The sequence below is a fragment of the Colobus angolensis genome, unplaced genomic scaffold (genome assembly GCF_000951035.1).
Source record: "Colobus angolensis palliatus isolate OR3802 unplaced genomic scaffold, Cang.pa_1.0 Scaffold374, whole genome shotgun sequence".
Classification (NCBI taxonomy): domain Eukaryota; kingdom Metazoa; phylum Chordata; class Mammalia; order Primates; family Cercopithecidae; genus Colobus; species Colobus angolensis.
In genome coordinates, this window is record NW_012117088.1 from 2,147,768 (window position 1) to 2,165,221 (window position 17,454).

Here is a 17,454-nt window from a genome sequence, read left to right on the forward strand (position 1 = left end):
AGAATATCAACAAATCAAACCCTTATGTTTCCAAAGTAAATTAAGTGTCACAAGAACTTGGCCACATTTTCAACTACCATTTCTCACATGTAGTCACACAAGAAATTCGGGATATTAATGAAAAAGAAGAAAACATTCCCAAGTTTATCTAAGACTCTCCCTTTAAAAAAAATGCTAAAGCCTAAACCTACCCATGTTCCAAATAATTTCTAAAACCACTATTTCACTCTCCACAATTCACCAGATTTCAAAAAAAGGCTCTCCCTTCTGAGACAATTCAGGTAATATCCCGTAGCTTACCTGTTTGGTTATGTCACTCCTTTAATAAAAATTATTCAAATGGTTTTCAACCATTTTAAGATAAAATACAGAATCCTTAACTGCCCTGAAGACGCTGCACACATGTCTAGTTTCTAGTTTCATTTAGAGTCATCTGCCTCCATTACACCCTCACCACAACAGCCTGCCATTTCCTCAGGTCATGTCCCACTGCAGCGCCTTTCCACATACTATTGCTATCCTTCCTCCCCAGTGTCTCCGAGAGTAAAAGACTCTTCTCTGAGTTATGGCTTATCCCAGTGACAGAAAAGGTCTGGGACACACTTCCTCACCCCCTCCTCCCATTGGATGGACGAACAGAGGGACACACGGAGACAGACAGACAGCCAGACACACACACACACACACACACACACACACACACACACACACACACAAGAGTTACTGGCTTAACTCCCACTGACTCTCAGGTCCCAGCTGATGCCTCACGTCTTTGGGAAATCATTTTCTGACCATACTCCTGGGTTAGGCTGCCATTTGCTTCATCATTATGCTTCTTTTATGGGACAGGAAGAACAAAGAGCTGCTATCTGTGTCATCTGTTTTTCGCACCAGAATGCATGTTCCCAAGGCCAGGCACTAAGCTCATCTTGCTTGAAACTGCACCTTGTATTTAGCACTACGACTGTACCTAGTAAGTACTCAACACATTTCATGTATTGTAATCATCTGATCAAGCCCCAGTATTTCAGAAAAAAAGAGTCTAGAAAGTCTTGCTTTAAACCTGACTATCTGTAGAGGTCCCAAGAAACAGGTACCAACACCTACACAAAAAAAAAAAAAAAAAAAAAAACGAATTTCACTACCATAGAGTCAAATTTAATCAACCATCACAGTAGTATGAATGCAGCAGACAACTACCTTGGGAGAATCTCCATTGTTTTATTTTTTCCTTGGTGAAGATAGGTAACAAAATAGCATGTCAATAATAAATTCACCAGAACAACTACTATTGTTTATTTTGATAAACACTTTTCAAATCATGGTAGAAATACAAAGTGAATCCAAAGAAAAAAACCACATGGAAACACAAGTACAAATTAGCAAAAGAAAAAGGGATTCTTTAAGGAAATCTGGCAAACACATATCAGGCTATAGGGTATAATAGACTGACCCTGCAAATTTCATAGAAGCACAATCCCTGATTACCTGTTACTGTACTAAATCACTGCCAATACCGAAGTAAATGCATTGGGGCTATTCTGAACATAAGAGCAAAGCAGCATAAAGATGTAATGAAATCCCAAAGCTATGACAATGCATTTTCCATGTTCAGCACACAGGAATGATAGCATGTATCAGGAGACCCTGTCTCTGCACAAAAATCCAACATGATTCCAGATTGTTTTTCCAGTGAGAAAAGAAATTCTTTACAAAGCTTACCCAAAATGAACCCCACAGACTAAGTTTTAATTTTGTGTTCCAAGTTTGACAGAGCATCTCGAGACTAGAAATATGAGCTGGTGGAGATAACATCTTGGGCCAAGCAAGGAGAGACTGGACAGATTCCAGAAGACAGACATTTGATAAGCTTAATGTCTCACTTCAATCTGTGTGGATTTTAACAAAAGAAAGGGTCACCTGCAGAACTGTGGATTAGTCTACAACTTTCTTCTTCATCGGCTAAATTTGGACATTAACACTCCTTTATAACAACTAAAATAAGATTGGGAACTTGTACCATATGAAGATAAAAGAAAAAATGAATGGGGTAATTTCTATTCACATTTCCTTAGTATATAATCCCAGAGGAAATGACAGATGGTCATAGCGAAACATGAGCCAAGGATAGTAATTATGTAGGCCTCCACTATCTGTGAAAAGTACACCTACTCTGCTCAAATGTGACCTGTCCTGATTCAATAGTTACAGACATTCAAGTACGTTAAGCCAAGATAAGCTTTTATTAACTGGCCCCAAATTAACTAAGCCACATATTGGGCGTTTCAAATTACTTAGATAAGCTTTTGATCATTATTTGGTTATTTAAAATCCCAGCCTCATGAATGAACTTACCAAAGACCCTAGATTAGCCTTATTTTAATTTAGGATATCAAGTGAGCTAATCCTACCCATGAAAGTTCTATGCAGTTTTGTTATTTTTATTCTAAATGGGTGGAGGGGGGTAGAAAGATGGGCAAGTTCAAAATGGAATACATACAGGTCTAATAAAAAATAAAATAAAAACAACCAACTAAAGAGATTGTCTTGGATTTTCTATGATTGTTGAATAAACTACACTTACAAAACTTCTCAGTGTAAGATCCCTAACAAATACCTTTATTTGTAGGTATAGAAAACAGATATCCACTATCTGCCAAAAAAAATACTTAGTTTTCTATGAAGTATAAGTAGCCAGGCAAAGAGGATTCCCTGTATTTTAGGTTCAATTTCTAAATGAAAATCTGTACATTAGGAATGTTTCTGTATATCTATGTAGTACTCCACATTTCTGAAGTAATTTCTCATTCAATATTTCCAGAAATCTTTCTAAAATAGCCCTGTGAAATCTGCTAAATGTCCCCACTTACTAGGCAAGGCCCTAGAAATAAGGGTCACCCTCTCAATTACAGTGGAGCAAGGATGAGGCATAACTATTAAGGTGAAAACTTCCACCATATTCACTCCTTCAACAATTAGCATGCAACACCTACCATGCAACGGGAGTTATTCCAGGCACAGAAAGGGTCACGGCAATGAACAAAACAGACTGAAACCCCCACGCTCAGAACTAACACTTTAATGAACACCACTCTGTTTTGGTTTGTTTAGGTTTTTTTTGGCTTGGCTAGTAGGATGCCATTTACAACACCAAATGTTCAATGAGAATTTTTGTTTTGTTTTGTTTTGTTTTGGCCAACTTAAAAAATTTAAACATACTCAAATTAGTCAATTACAAAAAAAAATCAGTACTTAAAACACGCTGAAAAATATATTAAGCACTGGTGATTCAAAAATCAATTTTAGGTACAGACTTCCATCTTCAGATGCTTAATCCATTTCGAAAAAGGCACATACATTAACAACTAAATAAAAAGTTCACAAAACAAGGTGCCTCGAAATGGAAAGCAAACATCGTTAGGACCATCTTCAAAAGAGGAAAACCAGCCAAGATACTGAGCTTTGTTGAAGACTGCATACTCAAATAAGTGGCCAGTATTTTGGGGGGAAAAAAAGAGAGATTATTCCATTTTAGACTTTATTAGTTAACTTTATACTAGCAGACTGCAGATTTAGAGATGCCAGAAGTATTTAACTTCTAGCAATGTTATTTCACTTTTAACATTACTTTCTGTAGATTATCCAAAAAAGCCATTTACACTATTCAAATATAAGGGGGAGAGACCTAATATTTGAGCCATTATCTAATCTAATTTACAAATATCTATTTCCTTATAACAACACTACAAAATAAATACAAATGTAAAAGAGGCTGAGAAAACTTAAGTAACTTGACTGTGCTGACTACACGATACATAAGACTTTATAAATTGTAAAATTTGAGTATTAAAAGATCAGCTTGGAAAAGAGGATAATAAGTTTTGCAATTTATAATAAAAAGTTTCTTAGGGCCAAGCACTGTGGCTCATGCCTATAATCCCAGCACAGAGAGGCCAAAGTGGGCAGATTGTTTGAGCCTAGGAATTCAATATCAGCCTGGGCAACATGGCAAAATCCCACCCCTACAAAACATTTGCCAGGTATGGTGGTACACATCTGCAGTCCCAGGTACTTGGGAAGTTAAGGTGGGAGGGTCACCTGAGCCCAGGGAGGTCAAGGCTGCAGCGAGCCGTGATTGCGCCACTGCACTCCAGCCTAGGCAACAGAATAAAACCCTGTTTCAAAAAAAAAAAAGTTTCTTAGATCCAAGTCAATTAATATTCCCTATAAGAATTAGGGGCATTAGATACACATTAGTCATATGTAGGAATATACTATACACACTAAAAATAACTATCTTATTGTATCTTTTAAAAAATATTTAACCATTTGCAAAACTGTGGATGTGAAGACAACGTATTTTTTAGCAGTATTTTAAAAACAGTGATAATGTAGGTGCTGTCTCCCTACAAAATTAAATCTTATAAAAATCCCTTTCCTTCATTTTCTTCAGAAAAAAACTTTCTGCCGAAGGGCAGAATTCTAATAAGCTTGTTCTCACAATCTCAAGACAAGGTTTAACTAAGTCCCATACATTCTCTCATAACTTAGCAAGTTTTGTTATCTAGATCCAGGGTCAAAAATTGTCAGATACATCATGAAAGCTTTTTGAGGACTCTATGAAATCACAAAGGTAGGCAGCAAGAAGAGAAATAGGCCTGGGACCTGCAAGAAGTTACAATCCAGATGAGCTCATTAGCAATTGTGCAGTTAGAGACAATCTTGGGAGAAATGCAGATGGACCTACAGAAACCAACCTTGACAAACCCTTACTCAGATGGCTTCCTGGGGATGCTTACTCCATAAACAAGGAGGGATGGCTAACTTGCCACCGTGGCTAACTTGCAGCCAAGAAAACAGCCTGGGCTAATGGCCTAGGGTAAAGAAGAAATAAGGTAGAAGAGGGTTTAAGACCAGCTCAATCCACCAGAAATATTCTGGCTCCTCACAACTATGCCCCTCTCCACATTTCCTAGAAGGGAATTAATCTTACTTTCTGAAGAATTTTCTTTTCAAAACATGAAGGTCAAAAAAGAGGAACCAAGTTTCAAAAATATTTGCTCAAATATTACATAAGCAGCATCTCATCTGAAGCTCCAGGCTCATATTAAGGAACTTCTACCTATCTGTCAATGAAAGAGTTAAGAGTATGAGACAAAAGCACAAGGCAGAGAAGAAGAGGGTAAAAAGGAGAGGGTAGCTTTATCCTTTGTTTACCTCTCATCACTCCTACTCATGGCTGTGAATTTCTTAGTGAAGTGTCTTTAATTTCTGTGTATATAGAGGGAGATGTATAACTCCTAAGGACTTCAATTAATCACCTTGGAACAAAATGTGTAAGATAAATAGAAACTGATTGTTTTAAAGTAAACATGCTTGTGAACAGGAAAGCAATACTGCAAGCTGATACTTTAACTGATGCTAGTCTATGCCCTGAATGTAAGAGGTGGCTAATAAGGAAATGTTGCAAGGACCCCAACCCATTTTAATTATTCAAAACCAAAACTGAAACAGAAGTAATAGTGACATTGGGTTAAAAAAAAAAATTAAAACATTCATTTATTTTAGCAACAGCAACTATTTTGTGTCAGGTACCCTTCTAGGAGTTAGAGAACTGGTGCTCAACAACACAAAGTCCATTCCCTTGGGCAATTTATATTCAAATGAAAAGAAACAACCTAGTCTCAAAGAAAACACTCGTAATATCTGTTACTCAAAAGTACTGACTGCCCAAGGGAGAAATTAAGTCTAAACAAAAAGAAAAATGCTTTATTAGAGAATTATTGAAACTACAAAAATACGGAAAGCTCGTATTATTCCAATTAAATCTTTATACTACGTTATGAATAAAGTGTGGGTCAAAACCATAATTTTTGGTATCTGTCAATTAACCATCATTGACAAAGGACCCCCTTAGTTGGAAGCCAATAAGTCTTCTTTAATATGGGGGATTAACTATGAATTCCTCCCTATTCTCTTATAAAACCACACTACAGTGAGAGTCAAACTCAAACTCGTGTAAGCCCATAGGAAGACTGAACGGGACAGGAGACAATGATCACACCGGGGATGGTCACAACATCTTAGAAATGAACAGCGGAAACAGACTTGGGTTTGGACATCCTCCGCTCTATGGCCTTAGAGCAAAAAGAAACTAGTAAGGACCTGGCAAGGTTCTGAAAAAAACCTGATAACTGAAAATCTACAGGAAAGCACTGAAACCCTCCAGCTCCCCACCCTGCCTGCTCAGGCAACCGCTCCTCTCCTACTTTTATCAAAGACAGGCTTCATTACCTGAATAAACTGAAACAGAAAGCCACTAGATTTAAGGATACAAACACAAATAAAAGTACCTTACAGATCTGGAGGACTAAGTGAAAATCTGAATACTAGAAGGTAAGCTTAACGAGGGCAGAGACTTAATATCTGTGCTGTTCACTGATGCATCTCCATCACCTACAATGGTACCTGGTACATAGAAGTCACTCAACATGCAGCAGAAGAGTTTAGAAGATGTGTGTTTTTTAAATCTCCAAGAAAGTAGAGCAACAACAACAACAACAAAATCAAGAATAGAAAGCGAGAGAGAAAAATATAAAATTTGAACAGCAATCCAGGCAACTCTGATCCACAGGAGTATCTGGAAAGAATAGAGAAAACAAGGGCAGAGGGGTATGAATACAAAGAAATAATGCAAGAAATTTTGCAGAACTAAAGTTTCTAGCACACACAAAATAAACAAAATTTCAGAATACCAAGAATAAAAGACAATACTCTAAAATATTCATGTTATTTTAGGTAGAAAGGTCACAAATAAGAATCAGAAATGAGAATGGTACTGGACTTCAAAAGCAACCCCGAAGCTAAAATATAATGGAATAATGCCTTCTAAACTCTGTGGGAAATGATTTTTAACCTAGAATTCTATACCTAGCCCAAAGAACAATCCTGCATAAGGGTGAATGTAGGAATAAAAACGTTTTCAAACACAGGAGGTTCTCAAAATTTATCTCCCACATATCCTTTTTCCCTCTACTCTCCCAAAAAAGCAAATAAAGAAATATTCCTTTCTTTTAATGGAATAGAAAGGAAAGTATTTGTGTCTCAGAAGCAGGTAATATAGCACTGAAGAGGGGCCAGAGGAATTCCCAGGATAAGGAAAGTAAAGTCCCACCATGATGGCTCTTCAGAGGCTAAAGATGACTAGTTCCAATTAGAGTAAGAGAGCAGGGCACAGCCTGAAGGAACAGTAACAAAACAAAATTCTTGGATTTATGTGTCTCATACTGCGGATGGTTCATGAGGAGAGTTTGGGGATAAATTAATGACAAGGACCTTGTCTTATAAATTATAACAGCAACAACAACAACAACAAAACTAAGCGTCTTTTTCCAATTAATTCTTTTTAAAAAATTGCTAGATGGGCTGGGCACAGTGGCTCACGCCTGTAATCTCAGCACTTTGGGAGGCCGAGGTGGGTAGATTACCTGAGATCAGGCATTCAAGACCAGCCTGGCCAACATGGGGAAACCACATCTCTATCAAAAATACAAAAATTAGCCAGGCATGGTTGCGTGTACCTGTAATCCCAGCTACTCAGGAGGTTGAGGCCAGAGAACCCCTTGAACCCAGGAGGCAAATGTTGCAGTGTGCTGAAATTGCGCCACTGCACTCCAGCCTGGGCACAGAGCAAGTATCTGTCTCAAAAACAAAAAAGTTAGATGGAAAAAGGAATGATAAAATATTGCATAGCTTGAATATAACTTTCTATCATAATAAATACTGATGTCCCCCAAAGTTGGTAAAAGGTTACACAGAAAGGACATGCAGAGAAATAATATAGGAGTGAGGTGTAAAGGAATTAAATCTTCACCATCTAAAGTCAAAAGCCAATGGATAATGTTTAAAATGAAAAATTCAAAGCAATAGCCATATAAACACGGAATTTAAAAAGAGAAGTAAACAGTAAAATCAAAACAAAGAGCTTTTCTTAAGTACATCTGGGAAATAAAAGGGGCATGAGAGATTAGGGCAGCAATTTGATATTTGTCTTATACCAGTTGTAAGACTACTTTTTAAACTACAGACATATTTTATAAAATATAAGTTGAATTTTTTAAAAAAGAGAATTTTCTCCAGTAAACAACCTAATTGGTTACTTCTCATCTCAACAGGATTATGGATTATGGATCTCTGGAATAAAAACATTTAGTCTCACAGCAAAAGAATTTCTGAGTTTATATACAAATTAAGTAAAAGACTAATTTTGGTTTTGAAAAACTCGTTCTCTAAACTTTTACAAGATGTTTAAATAAATTACATCATGAACAAAACTGCAGTATGCTAGTTCACATCCTCATGACCTCATGATTCTGCCTGAGCTCCACATCAATGAAAGGAAAATCGGATAATGAAGCACTTAGTCTAATATCTCAACAGCAACCACCAATTAGGATTATTTATACTTAAGTTTCTCATCTATTTTTAGAAAAAAAAAATCTAACCTTATATGTAAATCTATCTAGTGTGCAAATGACATAGGGCCGGGGTGGGTAAGGCCGAAGGTACCCCAAATCCAGCCCACTCCTGCTTTTGTAATAATTCACCAGCTAAGAAAGGTTTTTATTTTTTTTAATATTTGGGAAAAATATATACATTTTGTGACATGTGAAAAACCACACAAAATTCAAATGTCAGTGCTGGTAAATAAAGTTATATTGGAACACATCTTCATTCATTAATGTCTGCATTGATAATTGTTTTCTGGGCATGGCTAAGTTGAACAGTCATGACAGAGATTATGTAGCCCACAAAATCTAAAATATTAACTGTCTTCTTTCAAAAAGAGTTTGTTGACCCCTGACACAAAGGGCTGTAATTCTGAATTCAATTTGAATTTTACTTCAAATTATTGAGCCAAATTCTTATATTAAAATATAGATATAAGTCACTGAGTCAAGGATTAAGTAAGGAGACTTAGGAATGGTCTATATAACCCTTCAAAGAGTTAAGTACAAAGGGATTTAATGGTTTGTGTATTAGTCTGTTCTCACACTGCTATAAAGATACTACCTGAGACTGGGTAATTTATAAAGAAAGGAGGCTTAATTGATTCCCAGTTCCAGATGGCTGGGGAGGCCTCAGGAAAGTTGCAATTATGGTGGAAGGTAAAGGGGAAGCAAGGCACGTCCTTACATGGTGGCAGGAGAGGGAGAAAGTGAAAGAGTGAGGAAGTGCCACACTTAATACCATCAGCTCTCACGAGAACTCCCTATCTTGAGAACAGCATGGGGGAAAGTGCCCCCATGATCCAGTCACCTTCCACCAGGTGCTTCCCTCTACATATAAGGATTACAAATGGAGATGAGATTTGGCTGGGAACACAGAGCCAAACCGTATCAATTTTCTTAGATCACTGAGGTAAATGGGAACAGAATGAATACTAGAGCCCCCAACTCTGAGATGGTTGCTCTGTTAGATAAGCATCTATCACCAAAGTTTTAACCCTAACATGCCTTTGTCCCTACACTGCTCTTCAACTTTCCATTATTAAGCCACCCGTTTCATTTTACTTAAAATGTTAATAAAATACACTATTTCATCCCACCTTTCCAAGTATTTAAAACAGATTTCTGTTGATATTTACTTATGACCATGCCAATACGGCAGTACAGAATACTGGTTAAGTATGGAGTCTCTGGTGTCAGAGAGACCCTGGCTTTGACTCCGTCCCTGAGTATCATTCTGCCTTGTAACACTGTGAACTTCTCTAAACTGAGTATTTCTCACCTCTAAAGGTGAGTTCAGTTAGACTGAATAAGATGAAGGATGTCAAGAATGTAAAGGTAATGAATGTTACAGAATTAAGAGCTCTAGAAGCATTATCTATTATACTTTTTCTTATGTCCAAATATGTTATTCGTTATCCTCGAAGAGCTTCATGGGCAGTGTTCTCAAGTATCCGTGTACATGAGAATCACACTGGTGAACCTGTCAATGCAGACTCCCCAACCCTACCCTCAGACAGTATGATTCTTCAATCTGGAGGCTCCGGAATCTGTACTTTCAAGCTCATGTATGATCTGGATGCAGGTGGTCTATGGAATAGAAACAGTATTCCCAGAGGATGAAACAGATGCCCAGAGGTTAACAGACAAGTCAAAAGCCTACATAATTACAGCTTCAAGTAGTTCCCTGCATCAAACAGCAAGGTATCACTCACTTATTTTTGTTTTTTTTTTCAACTGCCCTTTTTTAAAATTTAAACTTCTGTTAGGCTCCATAAGTTAATTAATGTTACAGATAATATGAAGATTTCTTAGTTTTTAAAGGTTAGCACTTCCAGTTATACATCCAACTACATGTTAAAGGCATTCAATAAGGTCAGTACTCAGATCCCCAGGAAACCCTGTTTTCTGCCTTAGAAGCCAGCCATACAACCTTGTTACTGACCCCAGAGCACTGAAAACTGACTATTTTATTGACTGGTATATTTGCAAACAGAAAAATAAAATAAAATAAAATGTGTGTTCCTACACTGCAATATAAACCAAAGCAAACTAAAATTATGGCTAAAAATAAGCACAAAACTAGACACACCCTACATTGAGAAAGCTTGATGTGTAATACATGTGAAGCTAATTGCATGCAACAGCTGCACCTCAGGGTAAGAATTTTCAATTGAAATGTTTATTCCAAAACCAGCAACAAAAGTAGCACAGAGAGGGACAAGAGTTGGAGAATGTAAATGCACACATTCACAATTACCTTGCTCCAGTCTAAAGCACAGGGAACGTCTTGCTGCTTCCATCTCAGGAGTTGGGTTATCTAGGACATGTCTACACCATTGCAAAGGAGTCAGGGATTTCTCTGATGAGGTGAACGTCTTTGAAGAGCCAACGTATAACCTTAAAAAAAGAAATCTACATTATAGGTATGATATAGGTACACAGAGAGTACTTCTCTCTGGGGAAAGCAACATGTATTTAACAATTTCCATAGAAACACAACTCATATTTGATCACTTCAAAGTATCAGAAATAGTTTTTAACAGGCAAATATCCCCAAATAGAAGATGACACTTCCTGTAGCCTGGTGAGAAGAACTTCCAAAAAAAGGTCTAACAATTTTTCCCCTAACTGTGTGTTTCAGCATCAGAGATCAACGGCTTTTCCTTTTTTTTTTTTTTTTTTTTGACTAAACTAGCCCTAAAAAGGCACTATCATGATCTTACTATCTCTATTGACATGTCAAGAAATAAACATTTTCATCTTTCTCTTTGGCAACAGAATCTTTTGTAAACTTGGGCTAATGAAGGTAAACATGATATGATAAGGCAAATCTTGTGTATTTTTTAAAAATAAGTCTAAACACCCGTAAAAGCCAGTCAGATGATTCTTTGAACCCTTATATAATCACATATTTCTCCTGTCTCAAATCTATACTAACCTTGGTATATGCTTCTTTTTCATTAAAGCCAAACAAAGAGCTTTAAAAGATATGTTTTAGGAAGAGTTCACTTTTAGCACCTACACCATTACACAGTAATGGGTAGTATGCAAAATAACTACCCAGAAGCACTGCAGGTTATAAAAAAGCTTCTCACATTAATATGTCATATTAATGTAGATTTTAGAATATTTTCAGTGATAGGGCTATATGAAAAGGTTTATCTTGAGGAATAAGCAAGAGTTAACTAAAAAAGGGGGAAGGGTGAATTACCTCCCTGAAACTGCTGGCTCTAATACATGACACCTCACTATTATAAGCTTACATTAATTATAAATCTAAAGTAATCTTCCTTCCAACAAAGCTACCACAATTCTAATATGCACATATTCTTGAAATAACATACTTCATTATTCACACTTTTACTGTTCTAGACAAAACGTTCACCTATTAATCTATCAGTTATCCAAGACGGTTGGGGAATGCACTATTCTTTGGTAAATTATTCTTATAGACCAGGGATTGCCAAACGTTTTCTGTAAAGGGCCAGCAAGTAAATATTTCAGGCTTTGTAAGCCACATGATCTCTGTCACAACTACTCAGCGCTGCCATTCCAGTCCAAAGGCATCCTAGACAATATGTAAGCGAATAAACATGGCTATGTTCCTTTAAAATTGATTTATAGACACTGAAAGTTGAATTTCCCATAGTTTTCCATTCTTTTTTTTTTTTTTCATCATTTAAAAATAGGAAAACGTATCTTACCCACCATACAAAACATGCAACAGCTCTGATCTGCCCTTGGGACAGTTTGCTCACTCCAGTTACAGATGAGGACTCTAAAATATAGATCTCAATGGATTTAATTGTAAGTCCAATATATTATTTTTTTTCCTTAGAGTGTGTTGCACAGTCGTGACTCCATCAAGAGTACATCAGTTAAAAATTCATATTCTTGGGCCCCACCTCAGTCCTACTATGGCAAGATTATCACTTATCTATGTAGGTAATAATCCCTTCCACTTCCTAGGAACATACCCTAAACTGTCGGGTACAGGCTACTTCTCCCTGCTCACAAGTATAGGCTAGTCTAGAGGCCAGTTATTCTCAACATCTCCTGTCTCAAAATTACTTAAACATCTTGTTAAGACAAATTGCTAAACCACATCCCTTAAATTTGATGCATAGGGTCAAAGAATCTGGATTTCTAAGAAGTTTCCAGGTAAAGCTAATATTACTGGTCTGGAGACCACATCTTGAGAGGCACTGGGCTAAGCCAATCATGGTATTTTCATTGTTCCCCATTGCCTATGACTGGTTTAGGCCCAAGCCCCACATACAATCCTAGCCAAAAGAAACTGAGGGAAAATCATCTGATGGACTTGTGGGCAAGTTTTCCCTTATATTTAAAGGGAAGGGGGAGTGTCTCAATTATATGCTTCCTACGGCAAATGCACCTTAAACATGGGCATACAAATGAGTTAAAGTAAATAGCTAGAAAAGTAATTAAAAATAAAAATAAAAAACTACTCACAAAGAAAAGTCTGGGACCAGAAGACTTTCCTGCTAAACTCTACCAAATATTTAAAGAAAACATTAGTTCTTCACAAACTCTTCCAAAAAAACAGAAGAAGAGGGAATACATCCTAACACATCCTATTTGGGCAGTTTTACCCTGATACCAAAATCAGACACTACAAATTAAGAAACTAATAGCCAGTATCACACATGAACACAGATGTAAAAAGTCTACATATTTCAGTAAATTGAGTCTAACTTCACCATTAGCATACTTCACCATTAATAAGTGGAGTTTATATCAGAAATAAAGTCAGTACAAATTCAAGCATCAATATAACTTACCAGATTAACTAAAATAGAAAAAGTATATAATATCAATAGAAAAAAAAAAGCATTTGACATCCACTCCTGATAAAAATTCTCATCAAATCAGAAACAGAAAGAAACATCCTCAATCTGATTGAAGGCATCTACAAAAACAGCATAGTGAATGGTAAAAGGCTGAATGCTTTGCCTGTGATACCAGAAAACAGACACAGACATTGGCTCTCATCACTTCTATTTAACACTCTGCTGAAGATCCTAGCCAATGCAATCAGGCAATACATTAAAAACATTTACATTGGAAAGAAAGAAGTAAATCTGTCTTTATTCACAGATGACACGATCATCTATGTAAAAAAAATCTGAAGAATCTACAAAAATGATAATAGCATAAGTGAGTTTACTAGCAAGATTATAAGATACCAGATTGATGTAGGAAAGTCAATCGTATACTTATATATATTAACAACAAACAAATTCATATTTTTAAAATTTCACTTTTCATTTACGATAGCATTTTTTAAAGAAAACCATAAGATGCTTAAGGATAAATCTGACAAAAGATGCGTAGGACCTGAACACTGAAGACTACAAAACATTCTGAGAATTAAAGAGGACATAACTGGAGAGACATGCCATTTTCCTAAGAAAACTAAATATTAAGATGTCAATTCTCCTTAAATTGGTCCACATAATTTGCAAAATCTCAATTGAAATTCCAGCAGGCATTTTTTGTAGAAATGTAGATGATCTAAAATTCATATGGAAATGCAAAGATCTTAGAATAGCCAAACAAATGTTAAAAAAGAAATGGAGAGCCATACCACTGACTGAAGCTCATGACAGTAATGAAAACAGTTTAGTGTAGCATAAAAATAAACGGATCAGTGCAAAAAAATAGCCTGGAAATAAAACCACACATATATGGAGGATTTTTAGTAAAATACAATTTAAAGGATAGTCTTTTAAATAAATGGTGCTGGAACAAAATGGGTATCTATATGCGGAAAAAAAAAAAAAAAAAAAACCTTTGATGCACAGTACAAACAATATCCAAAACTAACTCAAAATAGAGCACAGACAAATGTAAAACTTGAAACTATAACACTTTTATAAGAAACCAAAGGTAAAAGTATTTGTGTCCTTGAGTTGGCAAATACTTCTTAGATACAATTTATAAGACTGAAAATATGATCCATAAAAGAAAAAAATATCAATTGGACTTTATCAAAATTAAAAACTTTTCTTTTAGAAAGACATTGCTAAAACAATGAGCGATAAACCACAAATTGGGAAAGACATATTTGCAAATCATCTATCTACCAAAGAACTTTTATGCAGAAAACATGAAACTACAAATAGTAAACAATTCAATTTTAAAAATAGACAAAAGGTTCGATTACACATTTCACCAAAGAAGACCTATTACGGCTAACAGCTATATGAAAAGATGTTCATCATTAGTCATTAGGAAAATAGCTAAAACCACAATGAGATACTACCACATACCTATTAGAATGGCTAAAATGAAAAATACTAGCCATAGCAAGTGTTAAGGAAGATTTGGTGCCACTGAAAACTTCATACACTGGTGATGGAAATGAAAAATGGTGAAACCACTTTGGAAAAGAGTTTGGCAGCTTCTTAAAAAGTTAACCTGCACCTACTCTCTGTTCCAGACACTCAAGTTTTAAGTATTTACCCAAGAGAAATGAAAGCATGTTCATATGAAGACTTAAACATAAATGCCCACAGCAGTTTTATTTGTCATAACTAAAAGCAACCCAAGTGCTCATCAAAAGATGACTGGATAAACAAGCCATGGTTACAATGATGAAATCTAACAGCTCCCACAATAAAAATGAACTACTGATTCATGTAATAACACAAATTTCAAAATAACTACCTAGCTTGAAAGAAGCCAAAAACAAATAGAAGAGTACATATTCTGTGACTTTATTGATATAAAATTATAAAAAATGTACCATGCCTGTAATCCCAGCAATTTTAGAGACCAAGGCGGGCAGATCACGAGGTCAGTAGATCGAGACCATCCTGGCCAACAGGGTGAAATCCCGTCTCTACTAAAAATATGAAAATTAGCTGCATGTGGTGGCATGCACCTGTAATCCCAGCTACTTAGGAGGCTGAGGCAAGAGAACCATTTGAACCCAAGAGGCAGAGGTTGCAGTGAGCCGAGATTGCGCCACCGAACTCCAGTCAGGGTGACTAATCTAAACTGACAGAAAACAGATCAGGGGTTGCCTGGGTTGGAGGTAGCAAGAATCAGGAGGGAAAGAATAAGGAACACAAGGGGCCACAGGAAACCTCAAGTGTCGAAATCTGTTCACTACACATTAACTGTGGTCATGATTTCCTGGGTAGATATACATGTTAAAGTCTATCAGATTGTACATTTTAAGTGCAGTTTACATATTAATTATATTCCAATAAAGCAGTTTTTTAAAAGTCACAAGATAAAGAATCATTGTTTTGTGGTTTTGTTTGTTTTGTTTTGAGACATGGTCTTGCTCTGTCACCCAAGCTGGAGTGCAGTGGGACAAACACACTTCACTGCAACTTTGACCTTCTGAGATCAAGTAATCCTCCCACCTCAGCCTCCTGAGTTGCTAGGACCACAGGCATGCACCACCACACCCAGCTATTTTATTTTTTAAGTTTTTTTGTAGAGATGGGGTCTTCCTATGTTGTCCAGGCTGGTCTCAAAATCCTGGGCTCAAGCGATCTTCCTGCTTCAGCCTCTCAAGGTGTTGGGATTACAGGCATGAGCCACCATGACCAGCCCTCAGTGTTCTTAAGATGAGAAACTCATAGCTGCCATCTACCATGTATGTAAAAAGCCATGAACACCACAGGCCCGACAGAAATAAGCCACTAGTTAGTCAACCGTGGAGTTTCCCTACCTCAATATTTTTTTCACCAATTTTCCTTATTTTTTTTTTTATTACTATACTTTAAGTTCTGGGATATATGTGCAGAACATGCAGGATTTGTTACATAGGTATACACGTGCCATAGTGGTTTGCTGCACCCATCACCTGTTGTCTACATTAGGTATTTCTCCTAATGCTATCCCTCCCCTAGCCCCCAACCCCTTGACAGGCCCCTGTGTGTGATGTTCCCCTCCCTGTCCATGTGTTCTCATTGTTCAACCCCCACTTATGAGTGAGAACAAGCAGTGTTTGGTTTTCTGTTCCTGTGTTAGTTTGCTGAGAATGATGGTTTTCAGCTTCACCCATGTCCCTGCAAAGGACATGAACTCATCCTTTTCTTACGGCTACATAGTATTCCATGGCGTATATGTGCCACATTTTCTTTACCCAGTCTATCATTGATGGGCATTTGGGTTGGTTCCAAGTCTTCACTGTTGTGAACAGTGCCACAATAAACGTACATGTACATGTATATTTATAGTAGAATAATTTATAATCCTTTGGGTACATCCCCAGTAATGGGATTACTGGGTCAAATGGTATTTCTGATTCTAGATCCCTGAGGAATCACCACACTGTCTTCTACAATGGTTGAGCTAATTTACACTTCCACCAACAGTGTAAAAGCCTTCCTATTTCTCCACATCCTCTCCAGCATCTGTTGTTTCCTGACTTTTTAATGATCACCATTCTAACTGGTGTGAGATGGTATCTCCTTGTGGTTTTGGTTTGCATTTCTCTAATGACCAGTGATGATGAGCTTTTTTTCATGTTTCTTGGCCACATAAGTATCTTCTTTTGAGAAGTGTCTGTTCATATCCTCCGTCCACTTTTTGATGGGGTTTTTTTTCTTGTAAATTGGTTAAAGTTCCTCGTAGATTCTGGATATTAGCCCTTTGTCAGGTGGATAGACTGCAAAAATTTTCTCCCATTCAGTAGGCTGCCTAAGCTCTTTAATTAGATCCCATTTGTCAATTTTGGGTTTTGCTGCCATTGCTTTTGGTGTTTTACTTACGAAGTCTTTGCCCATGCCTATGTCCTGAATGGTATTGTCCAGGTTTTCTTTTAGGCTATTTATGGTTTCAGGTCTTACATTTAAATCTTTAATCTAGCTGGGCACGGTGGCTCAAGCCTGTAATCCCAGCACTTTGGGAGGCCGAGACGGGCGGATCATGAGGTCAGGAGATCGAGACCATCCTGGCTAAC

General features: G+C 36.9%; 1 protein-coding gene across 2 annotated transcripts in view; it reads right to left on the bottom strand.

Moving 5' to 3' along the window:
* The window catches only part of SLAIN1 (SLAIN motif family, member 1), a 64,493-nt gene that overhangs the window by 34,149 nt on the left and 12,890 nt on the right, over positions 1-17,454 (bottom strand). For both annotated transcript variants that reach the window (XM_011953842.1, XM_011953841.1), the window contains exon 2: positions 10,768-10,907. In XM_011953842.1, the coding sequence (XP_011809232.1) occupies positions 10,768-10,907 (140 nt within the window). The remainder of the gene's footprint in view (positions 1-10,767; positions 10,908-17,454) is intronic.